The sequence below is a fragment of the Macrobrachium nipponense genome, chromosome 39, assembly GCF_015104395.2.
Source record: "Macrobrachium nipponense isolate FS-2020 chromosome 39, ASM1510439v2, whole genome shotgun sequence".
In the NCBI taxonomy this organism is placed as follows: Eukaryota; Metazoa; Arthropoda; class Malacostraca; order Decapoda; family Palaemonidae; genus Macrobrachium; species Macrobrachium nipponense.
Window position 1 is genome coordinate 12,071,583 of NC_061099.1, and position 20,160 is coordinate 12,091,742.

General features: G+C 43.0%; 1 protein-coding gene across 1 annotated transcript in view; it reads right to left on the minus strand.

Annotated features, from left to right (window-relative positions):
- The window catches only part of LOC135210124 (4-hydroxybutyrate coenzyme A transferase-like), a 110,089-nt gene that overhangs the window by 33,019 nt on the left and 56,910 nt on the right, over positions 1-20,160 (minus strand). The window contains exon 7 of the mRNA XM_064242940.1: positions 17,042-17,179. Coding sequence (XP_064099010.1) covers positions 17,042-17,179 — 138 coding nt within the window. The remainder of the gene's footprint in view (positions 1-17,041; positions 17,180-20,160) is intronic.

The window sequence follows — 20,160 nt, forward strand, 5'->3', positions numbered from 1 at the left end:
TCGAGGCTCACATCCCGAAAGTGAGCTCGAATTCAGTGCATACGAGGGGGTAATCTGAGGGGGAGGGGGAGGGGGAGGGTGGGGATACGGGCTCAAGTTTTATCGCAGAGGACGATACAGAAAGTGAGGGCCTAAGTGAGGGTGATGGGCCAACGGGGGGGGGTTAGTGTGCATCGTGCCCGCACCCGTGCGCGTGCGCGCGCACGGGCACGTAGAAGGTCGGCTCGTCGCGCCAGCCAAGGTGAAGGTCGGTCGTCGGAGAGTGACGAGGGGTGGACGGAGGACCCCACCCTCCTAACATGCACCCCTTCACGGCAACCCCTGGGATGACCGTACCAGTACCCCTGACTGTTTTGGATTCATCCAGCTTTTCCTGACGCGGGAAAATTGCTGGAATACCTGGTACACGAGACGGTGGACTACGCTCGTACTGCCGATATGAGCTGAAGACGACCTTGTCATATTACTGGCGGGGTTGCAACCTCATTGACATGGCACATTTTTTGGGGCTCCACATTTATTTTGGTTTGACACCTGCTATCGACGTCAGGCAATATTGGAAGAGAAGTTATTTTTTATGTATGCCGAATGTGCCCCTGGCGTTATGTCCCGTGATAATTTCCTGGCGATGGACAGGTACTTCAACGCCTTCACCGAAGGGCCATACCCCGGAATAACAGTGATCGCCTCATTTTAGTGCGTACAGTGTTGGATTATATCCGTGAGCGGTGTAGTAATCTCGTGATTCCTGGAAAGAACCTGTCTTTGGATGAGGGGATGATGCCTTACAAAGGACGTCTTAGTATAAAAGTGTATAACCCCAAGAAGCCAAAGAAATATGGTGTGAAATTCTTTCTCATTACCGAGGCCAACACTGGATACGTTGTGGACTTTTCAGTGTATACCGGGGTATTCTCCACGCTGCGTGACACTGTATTCAACCTTGTGGGACGTTTCCGTAACCAGGGATATCACCTGTTTATGGATAATTATTATAACTCGGTATCCCTGGCCCAGGAACTGTATGAAGCAGGTGTTCCCGTCAGTGGTACCCTTCGGTTGGTGCGTGGGGCCCCGAATGTCCTCAAGAGGTTCGCTAGTCATCCGCAACACCTGGCAAAGAGGAGAGACAGAGTGGCGGCGGAAGGGCGCTGTCTTCGTCATCTGTTGGAAGGGTGTCCGATCTCGTCCCCATGATTACGACGAGTCATGAACCCATCCAAGAAGAGATCGTACAGCGGAAGAAGACACGTCGACAGGGCCGAGTTGTGTTTGAGGAGTTTCGTACCGAGCGGCCTACTGTCATTGGGCACTACAACAGGCACATGGAGGAGTTGATCTCTTTGATCAGCTCATCCAGTACTATCCCTTCGCCAGGAGAACCAGAAGGTGGACACAGAAGCTCCTCAAAATACATCCTTCAGCTGGCCCTCCAAAATGCCTACATACTGTACTGTGGGTACCGCGGTGACAATCTTCCGCGGTTGACCCACGTACAGTTCCTAGAGGTAGCCGGGAATGCCCTCATCAACTTCGATCCGATGAGTGGCCTTCCATAACTGACCCCCTGCCCCGAGCTGCAGATCTGCCCCTAGAGGAAAGGGCAGATAGGAGGGCCAACTTCGCTCGAACCTGCCGCCGCCCCTGCTGACGACGCCCCTGCTGACGACGCCCCCTGCTGACTACGCCCTGCTGACGACGCCCCTGCTGCCGCCACCCCTGCTGCCTGCCGCCCCTGCTGCCGCCGCCCTGCTGACGACGCCCCTGCTGTCGCCGCCCCTGCTGACGACGCCCCTGCTGACGACGCCCCCTCTTGCTGCCGGCCCGCCATCACCGCTTCTCGTCGGGTAGTGGACCCTGCGTGTCGGCTGCAGCCAGGGGAACACATACTGGAGGCCTTAGAAGGGCGAAGGCAGAAACGGTGCCGGTGTGCCATATGAATGGCAGAAGGAGAGAACACCCGGTTCTTCTGTCGTCTCTGCAAAGTTGCTCTTTGCAGGATAGGGGAGTGTGACCGAAAGTATCACACTAAGGTCATGTATTGGAGCGCGCGCCCCCCTAAACCGACAGCGGAGGGCGCACGGGGCCGCCGGGTCCATCAGCAGTAAGGGCGCGCGTCTCCCTCCTCCACCTGTACCTCGTCATGTCGAGTGGAAAAAAATGCAAGACTCTTCAATGGAGGAGGGAGAAAACAAGAATAGAACGAAGAGTCAGGATTACGAGTGAGTATTCTGCATTTATTTTATATTTAGTTTTATATTTATTACAATTTTTTATATATCTGAATGTGTGCATGATAAAATAATAATAAGACATTTCATTGTATGCGAAAAGAGAAGTGTCACCTGCATTCCTTTTATTTATGTATTGGTAGCAGAATCGAAGAATGTAATATATTATTTTACGTATAAAAAAAATTTATATATATATATATATATATATATCGAATATATATATTATAGATATATATATATATATATATATATATAGATATATCTATATATATATATATTATATATATATATAGAATATATATATATAATATATTAGTATATATATATATATATTTATAGATATATAAGTATATATATATAAGATTATATTTATATTTATATATATACTAGATATATATATATCTAGATATTATTATATATATATATATCGATATATATTATATATATATATATATAAAGATATATATATATATTATTTTAATTAATTTATAGATATCTCTATATTATATTATTATATAGTATATATATATACCTATATATATATATAGATATATTATATATCATATCTCGATATAGATCTATATATATATATATATATATATAGATTATATATTAATATCTATATATAAGATATATCTTTATCTATGGGGGATATATGATATAGATATATCTATATATATATTATAGATATATATATATATATCATATATTCATATGATATTCTTAGATATATATATATATATATATATATATATATATATATATATATATATATTATATATAATGTTTTTATATATATTATATACTATTAGTATATTAATATAATATTATAATATAATATGATATATATAATAATATATATATTATAAATTTTTTTTTTGGGGGGTAAGTTTTTTTTTTCAAATTACTTCAGTCTAGTAATATTCAATCCTTTACCTTCACTTTAAAACAAATTGCAAGTCTCTAGAACAATATCTCGATTTATGGTGAATATTTGAAAAAAATATTTTTATTCCGTCCGCGCGCCGATTCTCGGCCGAAAATCTCGGAAACGCGTAGGTCACATTCTCCTAATATTTGTACCTTTTCATATTACGCTTATTTTATAGTTTTATATATGGAAATGTGCGCAAAAACATGCACAATATAACAAAAAATATTGGAAGGTTGTAGCATTTATCATTTTTGAAATATTTGCATATAAAGTACGATAAGTACGAAAAAAACTACGATCGGTCAACTTTGACTCAACCGAAAAGGTCAAAAACGCATTTATAACATAAAAATCTTACAGTCTAGTAATATTCAATCATTTATCTTCATTTTAAAACATATTGCAAGTCTCTAGAACAATATCTCGATTTATGGTGAATTTTTGAAAAAAAATATTTTTTTCCCCTCCGCGCGACGATTTCGGCCGAAAATCTCGGAAACGCGTAGGTCACATTCTCCTAATATTTGAGCCTTTTTCATATTACGCTTTTTTTAAAGGTTTTAAAGGTTTATATATGGAAATGTGCGCAAAAACATGCAAAATATAACAAAAATTATTGGAAGGTTGTAGCATTTATCATTTTTGAAATATTTGCATATAAAGTACGATAAGTACGAAAAAAAACTACGATCGGTCAACTTTGACTCAACCGAAAAGGTCAAAAAACGCATTTATAACATAAAAATCTTACAGTCTAGTAATATTCAATCATTTATCTTCATTTTAAAACATATTGCAAGTCTCTAGAACAATATCTCGATTATGGTGAATATTTGAAAAAAATATTTTTATTCCGTCCGCGCGCCGATTCTCGGCCGAAAATCTCGGAAACGCGTAGGTCACATTCTCCTAATATTTGTGCCTTTTCATATTACGCTTTTTTTATAGTTTTATATATGAAAATGTGCGCAAAAACATGCACAATATAACAAAAATTATTGGAAGGTTGTAGCATTTATCATTTTTGAAATATTTGCATATAAAGTACGATAAGTACGAAAAAAAACTACGATCGGTCAACTTTGACTCAACCGAAAGGTCAAAAAACGCATTTGATAACATAAAATCTTACAGTCTAGTAATATTCAATCATTTATCTTCATTTTAAAAACATATTGCAAGTCTCTAGAACAATATCTCGATTTCTCTGGTGAATTTTTGAAAAAATATTTTTTTTCCCCTTTTTTTTCCGCGCGACGATTTTCGGCCGAAAATCTCGGAAACGCGTAGGTCACATTCTCCTAATATTTGAGCCTTTTCATATTACGCTTTTTTTAAAGGTTTATATATGGAAATGTGCGCAAAAACATGCACAATATAACAAAAATTATTGGAAGGTTGTAGCATTTATCATTTTTGAAATATTTGCATATAAAGTACGATAAGTACGAAAAAAAACTACGATCGGTCAACTTTGACTCGAACCGAAAAGGTCAAAAAACGCATTTATAACATCCTTACAGTCTAGTAATATTCAATCATTTATCTTCATTTTAAAACATATTGCAAGTCTCTAGAACAATATCTCGATTTATGGTGAATATTTGAAAAAAATATTTTTATTCCGTCCGCGCGCCGATTCTCGGCCGAAAATCTCGGAAACGCGTAGGTCACATTCTCCTAATGATGTGCCTTTTCATATTACGCTTTTTTTTATAGTTTTATATATGAAAATGTGCGCAAAAACATGCACAATATAAACAAAAATTATTGGAAGGTTGTAGCATTTATCATTTTTGAAATATTTGCATATAAAGTACGATAAGTACAGAAAAAAACTACGATCGGGCAACTTTGACTCAACCGAAAGGTCAAAAAACGCATTTATAACATAAAAATCTTACAGTCTAGTAATATTCAATCATTTATCTTTATTTTAAAACATATTGCAAGTCTCTAGAACAATATCTCGATTTATGGTGAATATTTGAAAAAAATATTTTTATTCCGTCCGCGCGCCTATTCTCGGCCGAAAATCTCAGAAACGCGTAGGTCACATTCTCCTAATATTTGAGCCTTTTCAATATTACGCTTTTTTAAAGTTTTATATATGAAAATGTGCGCAAAAACATGCACAATATAACAAAAATTATTGGAAGGTTGTAGCATTTCTCATTTTTTTTATATTTGCATATAAAAAAAAACTTTTAACAAAAATTCGACATTCGGTCAACTTTAACTCGTTCGAAATGGTAAAAAACTGCATTTGTAAGCTAAAACTCTTACAGTATCGTACTATTCAATCATTTTCCTTCATTTTGAAACAAATTGCAAGTCTCTATAACAATATTTCGATTTATGGTGAATTTATTAAAAAATTATTTTTTTACATCCGCGCGCTACGAATTCATGCATCATTTTGTGATAATATTTTCTCTGTGTTGCTTTTATTGTTTTACAATGTGTTATATATCAAAATGATTGCAATTTAGTGCACATTACAACGAAAAAAAAAAGCAACTTGTTACCTCTAACCGTTTGGCGCACAGCGCGATTTGAATACAATTATATATGAAATTTCGTTTTTGCGCTATCATATATCGCATTATTTATATATGATAATGATAATATTTTTCATTTCTGATGGTTGCATACTAAACTTCAAGCAATGAGAAAAAAAGGAGCCAAAAATGAACTCTTAATCTTGAAAACTAAGCGCGCTGTGATTTTTTGAAAAAAATATTTTTCCGCTTACGCGCTCACTCTCAAACCCCTCCGGCATACGGGAGTCATTTTTTATATTTTACCGCTCCGGGCGTTTAAGGGTTAAGGTGCATCTGGTTGCAAGGTCAAATTGCTAATTGTATACATATATATTCAGTATTAAAAGTTAAATACCTTACAAAGCACTTAATTACATTACACATGGCAATTCAATTGTCAAGTGGGTCTTTAACAACTGATGAATTCTCGAACTACCACCATAGTTGTCATGAACTCATATGAACCTCATTATTCTGCGAATGATCATCGTGGAGTTTACTTTCATAAAAATGAAAATACAATTGATGATTTCTTCTTCATGTTTTGTTTGGTCACATGTGGAGGGAAATTTGAAATATTGAACGAGATATTTGAAACAGTTAGTTTGACTTCAATAACTTTTTTCACACCCTCACTAATATCGCTGTGTTGCCATCCACGAAGAGACAGCAATATTGGCGAGGGTATGAAATTGACTAAATAATGATCTAACATGGACAAAAGTATGATCCCAGCAAATGCTTGCAGCAGCCACACCTGAATGGAACAAAGGTTGACGATTATGGTTAGTAAACACTGAATATGATTTTCACCATTGCTATTTTTACTATTTTGATATTATACGATTTTTCTATATATTTAGCGACTTAATTCACTGGTAATGTACACTATTATTCTTATATCAATATAATTAACACATTGTCTATAGTAGTGATTAGAAAATATGGCAATTTGTCGAAAATTTCATTTTTCCTAATTATACAAACCTGAGGTCCTTTTACAATAGGAAGGTAACTAGCGGCAGCTGGAACGGTCGTAAGCTTTGAACAAGGGAGTTCGGTAGTTAACTGCTTGTCCGACAGTGCGCGCGCAGCGCAACTGGGAGGTGAAGAATCACTTTTGCTTTAGGCCCAGGAAAAACACAGAGTGAGGGGTGGCATGAGGTGGGACTATATGTAAAGGACCTCAGGTTTGTATAGTTAGGAAAAATGCAATTTTTGACAAATTGCCATTTGTTCCGGTACGTATACAAACCATCGGTTCTTTTACAATAGAAAGACTCACTTCTTGGTGAGAGGAGTGGGAGGAATCTGAGTCTTAAAGAACAGACTGGTGTTCACCCAACCTTGGATTCCCTCCCTGGTCGTAAGAGCAGAGGGAGGGATCTTAGCCTCTGCCCAATTGATCGGGGTATGTACCGCAGGATCAATGGTCACACCTCTGGACACAAGTATTAAGAGGGAGGCAAGCGTACCTCTTAAAACTAGCAAGCAAGAACTTGTTCCTATTGCAAGAGGCAATATGAAGTCATGGGTTGTCTCTTGTTGGCTTCCACTTCCCCCCCTTGTTGGGGGAAGTGGTGGATAATCGCTCCTATCTCTACTGAAAGGGATAGGATGGGGCTTGGTCGAGTAGCTTACCTGAATCGCCTCCTGATCCAGCGTAGTGATGACCGCATCCCTCTGCCCACAGGTAGAGGGAGAGAAAAAGATGGGGAAGAGAAGGCCAGTCACATTCTCATTCACCTATCCCTTCATGTAGTCACACAAGGATGCGATGCTGTTCTGTCCGCTCGGGTGCTGGGTAAGCTACACAACGTGTTGAGCAGCCACCACGGGTCCTAAGAAACAAGTGTCCAAGGACCTGTGGGCTATATCCTGAAGGTAAAAGGAGGTGTATGTGGTCTGGTTGGACCAGACCCCTACCTTCAGTACCTGCGCCACGGAGAAGTTTTTCGGAACGCGAAGGAAGGACCAATATCTCCGACTTCGTGGGCTCTCGGACGAAGGGTACGGATGTCGTCGCTACCATCAGCTTCGTACGCCCTCCTGATCACCTCACGCAGCCAGAAAGAAAGTGTGTTCCTGTATACTTCTTTCTTGGTCATCCCGGTGCTAACGAAGAGGCGTCAACACTCAGACCTGAGGTGTCGAGTTCTCTTCAGATAGCGCCGTCGCACCCTCACAGGACAAAGCAGCATCTTCGCATCGAAGGCGGTGAAGTCCATTAGGGAGGGGATTGTGAAGGACTCGAACCGATCGGCAGGGACCGAAGGATTCTGAGTCTTTGCTACGAAGTTCGGTACAAAATAAGAGCTTGACTTCGCAGGAAAAGCCATGCAGTTCCCTCAAGAGGAAAGAAGGGAATAGTCGCTATGACCTATCCCTCTGGTCTACCCGTCTCGCATCTCTTATCCCATTGCAGTGAAGTCTCTCGCGGTCTCGTATCCCCCTGCGGCGAAGTCCCTCCGTCTCCGTAGTGGATAGGACACCGACACTCCATGGTGGGTGTCAATGGTATGGGTACTGGGACAAGCTAGTAGGATGAAGTAATGATTGATCTGGAACAACAGAACTAAGTCCACAGCGTAGCTCGTGACTGACTTGGGCGCTTTGACAGCTGCCGACTGACTGCGTTCGGTTGTGTGAGGCAAGCTGTCCAAGCATCCGAGCAAGTCACGTGACCTTCGCCTATAAGGGGTATGCTGAGAGACCATACAAATCGTTTATTTGTTTGCCACCGATGCCGGACGGCGAGGTGATGATTCTCTCAAGACATGTGCCCAACAGGCGAAAGTCAATTGCCTTCTAGAGACCGAGGTCCCTGATGGCAAGACAGAATTCCCATAGTAGTTGAATCTCAGCTAAGGAGAAACAACACTGTGCCGTTGAAGACGAAGGTGGAAGGTGAATGCAACCTACGTCTTCACAGACGAATCGAGAGAAGTAATTCTCAAGATTCTGAACCTGTGCTTACAAAGGACTGAAAACGCTAAACCGCTATTTCATTGCTGTTCGGTGAGAAGTCGTAGTTCCAATGTAAGCGGGCTGCTTTTCAGTAATGAAAACACAGGGATGTACTGCCTGAAGAACTGCTTCTCATGGGCTGATCATCATCTTCTTCCAGGTTATCCAGGGAGGACAATATACTTGGAAGTAGAGCTGGCAAGACGCGGAACAGGCGATGTCTTCCATTATACATCTGTAATTCGGGGTGAACAATGAACAATTGCACACCTACGAATAAGAGGTATTTTAGAAGACAAACTCAGATGTCTGAAGAAATCATTCCGCATTATCGCATACAGCTTCTGTTACCGTGCGGTAAACAGAAAGATAATAGAGTCTATTGAGATATCTCTGTCTGAAAATTCTCGCAATGTCCAAGGCGATGCAGTAGAGATGGTCATTCATGTATGCGAGAATCCCAGTCAATCGGAGACCTAAGTCTGTGATTGTTGGGCAGAGATACGGTTCGGTAGTCAATCATTGTAGAGGAGAGAGACATAAACTGACCGTGCATCTCGGAGAGCCAGCTGGTACTGGGTTGCGGAAGGCAGCCCAATACACCGTTAGCTCTTGCTCACTCGTCATCCTGAGTTGCCAATTAATCCATTCCAAGAGGGAATGCATTCGGCTAGAACCATCGAGCGTATCGAAACTGGTAACTCCTGGGAGGTTGCAGACAGTCCCGAGTTGCAGTTCAATTAAGATACTATTCGTCTCTGTCACAATCTGTAAAGTTAACTAAGGTATGTGCCTACACCCCGGACAATTCAACTGATTAACAGAATCAGGTCGTGAGGGCAATATACGTAGTTTATTTGTAGGTTCCTGTACAAAGACCTCTATCCTAAATTCTTTTCCATCCGAGGAGTGAGAATAAGGATTGGAAGCAGTCGCCCTTCATTCTCTAATGAAGAGAGTGAAGGAGAAGTCTTCCCCCGAAGGAAAGCTTCAATGGTGATAACAGAATACCGAAGACGATAGTTCAAGCCAAACTGGATGTTCCCATCCGTTCTTCTCTATCCCAGGGTTGGCCACCTACTGTGAGATAGTCTTCCTTCAGCCGCAGTGCTTCTTCCAAACGCTAGAAATTCCAGGAATTCGAGCATTCAGCGAGATTCCAGATTATCATAGTAACAATTATCTGGGATTCTCGTCTAGCCCACTCTGGACCGTGGTTTCGCCCAAGTGTTTGCAGATCGTAAAAAACCAGAAAACAGAGTGCTAGAAACTCCGAAGAATTCTAAGCGCTCGGCAAAACCCCCACTGAATTTGTCAGACTATCATTGGTTGGTGGTCCTTCCGATTCTCGTAGAAATCGAGGATGGGGCAGGATCCTTACTCAACGACGGGGACTTACATGCGGTAGGACCCGAAGGTCCCCCCTAGGAACGCAGTCCCCAATGTGGAATCTTATAGAGAACGCTCTGCAGGATCCCTCCCCTTTCCCTCGTAGCCGTAGGGAGAGAGGGAATGGGGGAGGAATTGGATACTCGCTCGCCTTCCCAGCGGAACTATCAGTTGGAGAACCGAGTACGAGCAACCGTCACCTGGCGGCGACGGCCTCTCAGTGTCTGGGAAAACGTTATCATCAGGTGAAAACGTTTTCCCGAGGAGGGTTACGAACTCATACTGTAGGTTAAGCGTCTGCCGCCACCATGAACGTCGTCTGGGTGGGGCTGAGCGAGCACATGACAGAAGAGGAGCCGATACCGTCCTCCGACGCGTCCCAGTCCTCGTTGAGGCCGAAACCTCTCAAGAGGACCGAAGGGGGACCGCGCCCTGTTCTCTTGAATGCGTGGTCCAGACGGACCGTCACGTGAACAACGGTGATGGTCCCTCCAAGAGTCTGGGAAGTGTCATTCGTCCTTGCCAGCCCCCCCCACCCTCACGGTCACTCCTGTTTGCCTCGTTCCTCCCAGTGTAGCCTAAGGAGGTTGAAGGCACAGGTGAGGGAGACCTGATGCTCCTACCCTGCCTACTAGCATGCTAGTAGGACTGCAGGCGATCGCCACCGTTGCAGGTCTGGACCAGCGGCTTCTTGCGGAGAAAAGCTAGACCAAGGAACGGAGCGTCGGTCTATGTCAGGGGAGCTGTTATGAGAGCTCCTCCCCTGCCTACCAGCAGAACCGGTAGGCTGGGAGGACTGTGGCGATCATCAACCACGGTGATGGTCGAGTTGCTGGTCTGGACCAGTGGTTTTCCTGCATTCAGGAGATCACTGGCGATCAAGCTGCAGGCCTGGTCGTGCGGCTTTCCTGGGGAGAGCGGCTAGACCAAGAGCAGCGGTGACGGTCCCGACGGCGATCCTTCCCGGGGTCGTTGTGCTGACGAATCAGCGCAATGACCTCTGCAAAATTCCTCTGGATCTCAGGAGTGACTGCATCTTGAGGAGTAGAACCATCAAGCCCCTCCAGCAAGAGCGATTCCCGAGACCCTTCTCCTTCAGAAGGAGGAACAGCAGCAGACCCCTCCCAGTCTCCTCCTGCCACTTGCGCATACGACCTGGTCGATCCGAGGACCGTGCCTGGCACGTAGGGGATCGTGGGGGGCACGCCCCTCACGATCACTCCTTGTTATCTCGCCCTTCCCGGTGTAACCCGAGGAAGTTGAAGGAACAGGAGAGGAAGACCTGACGCTCCCCCTTCGCTCACCGGCAGAACCGGTGTGCTTGGGGGGCTGCAGGCGATCGCCAACCCGCGGTGGCGATCGAGCTGCAAGTCTGGTCGTGCCGCTCCCCTGGGGCGAGCGGCTGGACCGAAAACAGCGGCCCCGGTCCCGTGCGTCAGGGGAGCTGCTGCTGGTCCCCCTATCTGTCCGGTCCCGGTGGGAGCGGCGGTCAGGGAACCTGCAGAGACCACTGTCGCGGTGGGACCGGTGCCTGTTCTCACGGCACGTCGAACCGCTGGAACCAGCCGAGGCTGGTTCCTGTGATTGAGGGGACCTCTTGCCAGCCTCAGCCCGTGTCCGGTCTGGAACAGTCACGGCAACCCTGGTAACCAACTGGTCGCTACGAGAGCGATCGCTGGCCTAGCGAGAGTCACCTGAGCGGCTCTCGCCAGCCTTCTGCTCTGTGCCTTGGTCCTGGCGCCGAGCAAACTCGGACGTCTGGACCTTGGCTGCACAGTTGCCCGCGGGCGACCGTACACTCGGTACCTCTCGCGAACGAGAGGCTGAGCCGGAACCTGGTGTAGCGGCAGCGCCCTACACCAGGCGAGGAAGTACCGGTGTTAGCCAGTACTCCTCTGGTCCCCGTCTTCTTCCTTGCGGAAAGAGACGGGCCCCACTCCCGAAGGAGCAGGAGGACCAGCGGGGAAGGATCCCCCTTCCTCCCCACTGGAGTGAGACGGGCCCTTAGTTCCCGAAGGAGCCTTGTTGGGGGGGGGGGGGGGGGGAGGCAGCCCTTCTTTTTGTCCTCGGCTTGGAATGGAAGTCGAAGGGGAAGATGGCGGCTAAAAAAAAGAAAAAATCAGGCGACAAAGACAGACAGACGACGACTCCTTCCTCTTCTTCTTTGTCAGCTCCCTCAGGACAGACGTCAAGTCCTCCATCCAGGATGGAGCCGGGGCTGCTGTTGCCGAAGCAACAGGGCCCGGCTGCACCTGTCCGGAAGGACCAGCGTCTGGGGCAGCAACACCCCAGGCTGGAACGACATCGGCAGGTGCGGGAACAGCAGCAGCGGCGGCAGGTACGGCAGACAGAGCAGGTACTCCAGGAGATGGGGCAGCAGCCAGCGACATCCTGGGTACCGGCGGCAGGTCCAGGGGCGAGCTCTTCGGGCATCGGAAGACCAGGGCTGGCAGCAAGAAGAACCCGGGAGGGGGAGGCACGCTCCTCCTCAGCACAGCAGCGATCGGGCCCTGCAAGGCAGCCGTTGGCGTCACAGACATCACGAGAGGGTTGTAAACCAGGTGAGGAGGGGCGGCATACCCTGGAGTCGAGATCGTGGTGGTAGTGGTGGTCACCGCTCCATGGGTGACCGGCACAGCCCCCGCCAGATGCTGGAGCAGCCTCTGGACGCTCGGCGTGCCCCGAAGTCCCAGCGACACCCACACCTGGCCAAGGTCGTCCCGCGCAGCAGGAGCCCTGAGGAAGCAACAGTCGGAAGTTAGGAGGGGTTCCCCGTCACGGGGGGGCGAGCCCCACCCCGGGCGAACGGAAGACCCCGAATACAAATGCACGTCGGATAACGAGCACCCTCCTCTACGCTCGACGGATTGGGCGAAGAGAAGGACCTCGAAACCCCCTCCCGAAGGGGAAGGTGCCAACCGCGGGAGCTGAGTCGCGGGCAGGAAAGAAGACGCAGTGTCCGTAACCAAGGGAGTAGCAGAGTGCTTCCGACAACTCCTTGGCAGGTCTACACTTCTTCCCACCCTCATAAAGTACCCACTGCACCTCCGACCAATTACACAAATATTACAAGGCTCGGGCCGACAGCATTCATGCCCTCGGCACCGAGCGCAAATGAGGATCAATCTTCGGAAAAGAGCGGAAGATCCCACACTTGCGGCCCTCCACCCCCGGGCACACTCTACGGTTGAGGGGGGCCGCGGGGATAGCTCCATGTCCGATGATCCATAAAATCAATGTAATAAAAGATGAAAAAGACAGTACATACTTACAATTCACTTTCAAACACTGACAAACCAAGTTGAAGAATTCACAACAAAAGCAAAGCATACGACGATGAAGTGGGCAGAGAGCGATGACAAACACGTCCTCCACACACACACACGGCCGAAAGCAAAAGTGATTCTTCACCTCGCAGTGCGCTGCGCACGTACTGTCGGACAAGCAGTTAACTACCGAACTCCCTTGTTCGAAGCTTACGACCGTTCCAGCTGCCGCTAGTTACCTTCCTATTGTAAAAGGGCCGATGGTTTGTGCACGTACCGGAACAAATGAGCATTGGCATCCAATATCTCGACCATTCACATCAGTCGTTACAAGACAAACAGGCTTCATTGCTGTGTTACCAGACCATTTTCATGAAAAATAAGGGGATGGGGTAAAGGAACACTTTAAGGCAAAAGTATGTAGTACATACGCTCACAATGGTCCAGTTAGAGAGCTAATAAAGAGGAATGAAGTGATCTTCGAACAGCTTATAAACTTTCTGAAAAACACATCAATTTTATTATAGGCATGCAATGAATGAAAGTTAAACTTGCCATGCAACTGCTGTCCAAAAGTACTTATAAATCTTTTGATCATTTCGACAATCAAAGATATTTGAAGAGAAGGGCTGGAAAATTACAAGCCATTTCATTCGGCTTGTTGATAGATAGTTTGATCCATTATATTCTCGACTACCAACAGATAGAAAATCATCAAGAAATGCTTACGTGACTAAACCTGTAAATGCAAGACATGAATAGAACTGCTAGAGATATGAAAGTGAAGAACAGTACAATGCTCTATCCTTTGTCTAACTTGCTGAAAATGGCAGAATAAAAACTTGGCATGACGTATACTCTAAATTACAGACTAAATCAGGCTGGGTTGGGGCACTATTTTGGTTGCAAAAGTCAAATGGGAGCGTACTATCACCACCCATCACCAATTGCATTTAAACCTCATCTCAGAGCCCACCTTTTAGGAAAAAACAGCACACTTGGTACCTCAAAGAGCAATGTTTAAAACTGCAACAAAGAAAATGTAACACCTGCCTCATTTTCCCACATCCCTGACAAGCAAGATGCATCATTCGAAGACGAAGGAAATTCCCTTCAGAAAGAACCCAGTATATCAGCAATTTTATATTGCTTACCAGTATTTAATAAGGATGATCAAAGTGATGACTTCAAAGACCAGAAAGTCTAAGAACAAACCTGGGATGATGCCATATGTTGGCGGGTTCATTGCTCGCAAGTTTCCACAACTGGAATATTTAGGAGCAAAAGTAACAAAGGAAGATGACACAAAAATTGGTGCCATAAGCTTTAGTGAAGGGAAACTAATGAAACCTAGTGTTTCTTGATCATTTGAATTGCATGGGTAAGATGTTTGATTCTCACCGTGAGAGGAAAATGTTTTGATAGCCTTAAAAGGAGCGATAATTAAAATTAGCGGATATAATTAGCAGTAACATCCAAATAACTTCAAGTCAAAATATTTTGTTCCACGCCATACAGTTTTTAGAATTCGAAATTTGAAAAGACACATTAGTAGTTCCAGAAAAGCGGAGCATAGATTGAAAAAGTTGGCAACATAGCTATATATGTGCAAAATGTGATTTTATGGAGATCTGTTAAATGTGTAATTTAGACATATATTTATATTATTGTTTAAAATATTCTTTAGAACTCGCTCATGATTATTTAATATATTAAAATAGTTTTTATTCTGACTATTATTCTCCTTTAGAAACAGATAATGGTATTTAATAACTGATAAAAAGAAGAAAGCAAACGTAGGTTTTCTATAATTTCAATGTTATTTGGCAAAAATTTTCTAATGATATCTCTTATGATTATTCTTCTTAACATAGTAGAATGAAGAGCCTACATCTGACTATTAATTTAATTTTTGAATAGCTTAAAGTATTTATAAAAATAAAAAAAGAGAAAGTAAAGGCAGAATTGTTATAGATTAAGGGGTTTGACTGCGGTAATTGTGACGTCACGCACCTAACCGTTTAATCCTGTACCCCAGTTTAAGCTGCGCATGACGAGACCTTATATTCTCTAGACCTTGGTTAAACTAGACAGTCTCACTCGGCACACCGAGCACTGGCTCAATTAAGATTTTTTTTTTTCTGTATTGCATTTGATTGTTTTCATATTTTATCATTATGTTCAATTTATTGTGAATTGGTACCGCTTTTACGTACATATCATAGTAAAGATTTTACTGCTGCTTCTTCTCTCCTCAACAATACCACAACGCACGATAACTTGAAATCATTCATTCATTATTCCTAAAAAACAAACACTACCTCAAGTTAGCTGTGCATCACCACAATGGCGAATGATTTTGTTAATCATTTGTGCTAAATTTTACTGTGAAAAGCTTTATTTTTTCATTTACTATTTTGTTAATATTGTTCAACTAGACCGTCTCACTCGGCACACTGGACACTGGTTCAATTAGGACTTTTTTTTTTATTGCATTTGATTGTTTCATACTTTATCATTAAGTTAAATTTATTGAGAAATTCCCTTTTTATGTGAATTGTTATTGCTTTTACATACATACAGTAATATTTTAACTCTCTCTTTTTCTCTCCTCAACATATCAACGCTCCCTCGTTCAGTCTCAAGTCAGCTGGGCGTGGCGTCATCACGGTTATGTACGATTTTATACATCTTTTATGCTAAAAGTTATATTGAAAGCTAAATTTTATATTAAATGCTTTATACTTTGATGTATTTTGTCGAATATTGTTATCATTAAACTATATATTGTAAATGAAAAAATAAATTAATACAGTTTAACTTGTAATACCCAGTAGGCCGTCGATTACAAGTATAAACTAGATAATCAGTCAGTTCGAAGTACGAGCATTTGTTCAACAAAAGATACAAAATTTTCTCGAAAATTTTGTTCGAAAAACAGAAAGTTCAATATATGAAACGTTCGACAAACGAGGTACCAGTGTACTTGTTTGAAGTACCAGTGTACTTGTTTGAAGGTCTAAAAAAAATAATAAGGTAAAAGTACTATTAGGTATGTGAGGCCTCGGGTAGTATATGGGGTTTTCTACCAGTGATCATCTTTTGCCTGTTAGACAAAAGAAATTACACCATGGAGGAACATTTAAAAGACCATATAATTACACATTTAGAAGTTCTGGGCTTGTATAGAAAAACTAATTAAAAGTTTTTATCAATTTATCATTATTAATCTACAGGTAACATCAATATGGAAAATGCTACACTTATAAACTTTACATGTAAATGTTGGAAGTTAACATTTTTATAAACTAGCGAAACAAGAGTACAAGAGTTCCAGTTTTGGACTTGTGGAGTATTTGTTATTACATGAAAGGTGAAAACTGGGTCATGGAAAAATTAAATTGACAGCAAAGTGGCAAGGGACATAGGAGAATGGATGAAAAGTAAATAACAGAAGGAAATGCAGCGGTTTTCTTGGAAGTAATACTGGCCCTGTATCAAGCCCAAGATTGGCACTGGGTTTTACTAATACATGTATCTGGTAATAAGCAAACTAAACAGTTACGATTCTACTAATATCTAATAATGTGCAGCCTAATTTACTAAGAATTTATGGCACTAATGTTCATAACTCCAGCTAAAATTATGAATGGAATTTTGCAAATAGTAAAGACTAAAAATAGATGAATGTATGCATAACTTTCTTACCTGAATACATCCGAGTGCCAATAGAATCTGACACAACCTGGCCTGTCAAGTCTACTTCAATGCATGAATTAATGGCAGTTACTTTTGGGTTCTCAGCTATAATAGGGATGTTGTTGACAAAAGAAACATCACACATTGCTGTAAAAAGGATTTGATTTAAAAAAGGCGGAGTATAGTAAATATCAACAGAAGTCTGCTACCAGCATTAAATTCTGTATTACAAATTTAAAGTTTGCCAGTTAATTTTCCTGTGCTGAAATAATTTTTAAAAGTCTGTACAAAGTTATATCCAACAGACAACTTATTAACTTATTTCATGAACACCATTAAAATTTCCATACGATCACTGGCTAAGACCCAATCACAAGTCAAAATATTATTTCAGAAGGCTAGGGTAACAAAGAAAATGAGTAGGAAGGACCAACATTGAAAAATTATTAATCCCAAACAATAAGATTATGCAAAACTGCTGCAGTTGTAAATGCATAATTCAGTGCAAAGCAATATAAATAAATATAAATCTGGGTTCAATCAACAAGAATGGAATACATTTACAGTACAAGAAAATACAGTAGTACCTCGAGATACGAAATTAATCCGTTCCGAGGCACTCTTCTTATCATGAGGTTTTCGTATCTTGGACCACATTTTACATTTAAAATGGCTAATCCGTTCCAAGCCCTCCAAAAACAACCCAGTAAATTTCATAATAAAGCTAAATTGACCTATAAACAATGAAATACTACAACAATTTGGACCATTCAATACTTAGCTAAATTAATAACAAAATGCAAAATGACCTGTAAACAAAGTGTATATTAGTGTACATGGTAACAAGAAATATACTGTACGTAAAATGTGGAAGCTTACCTTTCGAGTGAGGCTATCTCCGAAAGTGGCGGCAGCGGAGGAGGAGGACAAACGGCAGATAACATACGTACGTACATACGCTTAACTTTACGAAAACACAAAAAATTTAAGGAAAACTAAAACTAAAATTTACGAAACACATTAACAAAACTGTAACACTTAACTTTACAAAAAACTAAAAGTTAAAATTTTTTTTCTTTTTTTGGTTTTTAACTTTTTTTTTTTACTTATACGTAGGCTTTTTTTTATTTTTTTATTTTTTTTTTTACAGAATTTCAACTTCATCACCACTTTCAAAGTTCTGTTTATCACTTGGTTCTTCCTTTTTGCTTTCAACTTTCTTTTTTTTCATCACTTGGTTCTTCCTTTTTGCTTTCAACTTTGTTTTTTATCACTTGGTTCTTCCTTTTTGCTTACTCCTGCTAATGCTGAAGGCCTCTTTAAAAAATAACGATCCAAGGAAGATTGCTTCTGCCTACTTTTCACAATGTTCCTGAAACGACTCAGGCAAATGTCATCGAACTGCGCAAGCATACGACCTGTGTGAGCCTTTTCGGGGTGTCTTTTTTTTGATAAACGATTGCACTTTATGAAAAGCGGCTAGAACATCCTTAATTTCTGCCGTTGTCATAGGGTCCACCTCCTCTTCCTTGCCGCTGCTAGAGAACTCCTCTTGAACGACGTTATGTTGCATGGCCTCCAACTCCTTCAGGTCATCCGTCTAAGCTCCTCTTGGTGCTCCTCGAGAAGGTCGTTGATGTCGTCCTCGTCGACGACCAGCCCCATGGACTTGCCGAGTGCAACGATCTCGTCAAGATCTGGTTGGGAAACAGTTTCGGGACCGCCAACTGTTTCGGACTCTGCAGCACCAGCTTCGCCCACATCGAATCCCTCGAAGTCTCGGGCGGATACGGCATCAGGCCAGTTTCCTCCACGAGGAATTCAAGGTTCGCCTCGAAACCTCCTGCCAAGCTTGGTCGATGAGTCTGATACAAATGACGATGTCGAAATGCTCCTTCCAAAATTGACGCAAGGTGAGGTTTGTGGTATCGGTGATGTTAAAACATCTCTTGAAAAGATGTTTCGTGTATAGCTGCTTAAAGTTCGCTATCACTTGCTGGTCCATGGGCTGGAGGAGAGGGGTGGTGTTGGGCGGAAGAAAAAGAATCTTAACGAAGGAATACTCCGCTAGGATATCTTCCTCGAGGCCAGGAGGGTGGGGAGGGGCATTGTCCAACACCAGCAGACATTTCAGGGGGAGGCGCTTCTCTTCCAAAAATTTCTTCACTGTCTGGCCGAAACATAGATTTACCCACTCGGTGAACAAAAGCCTCGTTACCCAGGCTTTTGCATTAGCCCTCCACATCACTGGAATCTTCTCCTTCAGCACTTTGTGGGCCTTGAAGGCTCGAGGAGTCTCGGAATGATACACCAGTAGGGGCTTCACCTTGCAATTCCCACTGGCGTTCGAACAAAGTGCGAGCATAAGCCTGTCTTTCATAGGCTTATGCCCGGGTAGCTTCTTCTCTTCCTCCGTGATGTACGTCCGACGAGGCATTTTTTTCCCAAGACAGCCAGTCTCATCACAGTTGAAAACCTGCCGAGAACTATAGCCTTCCTTGGTCATCATCTAGCAGCCTCCCCATGACGCACCACCGAATGGATGCCAGTCCGTTTACGGAATTTCTCAAACCAGCCACGCGAAGCCTTGAACTCTGGGGTTGGCGTTGAAGTCCCTTCCCCTCTATCGTCTTCCGCCTGCGCAATCAAATCGCCGATAATAGCGCTGGCCTTGTGGGCGATTGCCGTCTCGGTTACCGTATCGCCAGCGATTTGTTTGTCTTTTATCCAGCCGTTCCATCTCGTCGTGCACGTGGCTCCTCTTGCTGGACAAAATAGTGATGCCCTTCGACAGTGTAGCTGCTTTGATGGCATCCTTCTGTTTAAGGATGGTGCCTATTGTCAACGGATTACTGCCATATTCCTTTGCGATCACACTCGATCACATACCAGCTTCGTACTTCTTGATGATCTCCATCTTTGTCTCCAAAGAGAGCATGCGCTTCTTTCCGTGAATTTCAACTTTCTTGGGACCCATGACTACGTTATCTTGTACGTAATTTACGTATAAGTTACACAATAAAGTTTTCGCACAACACAATAATACGTACTGCAACGAAATCACTAACGAATTTACGTTACTAAACGAAATCGTTGGACCGAACGAATGCTGCGTGCGTACAATAAAG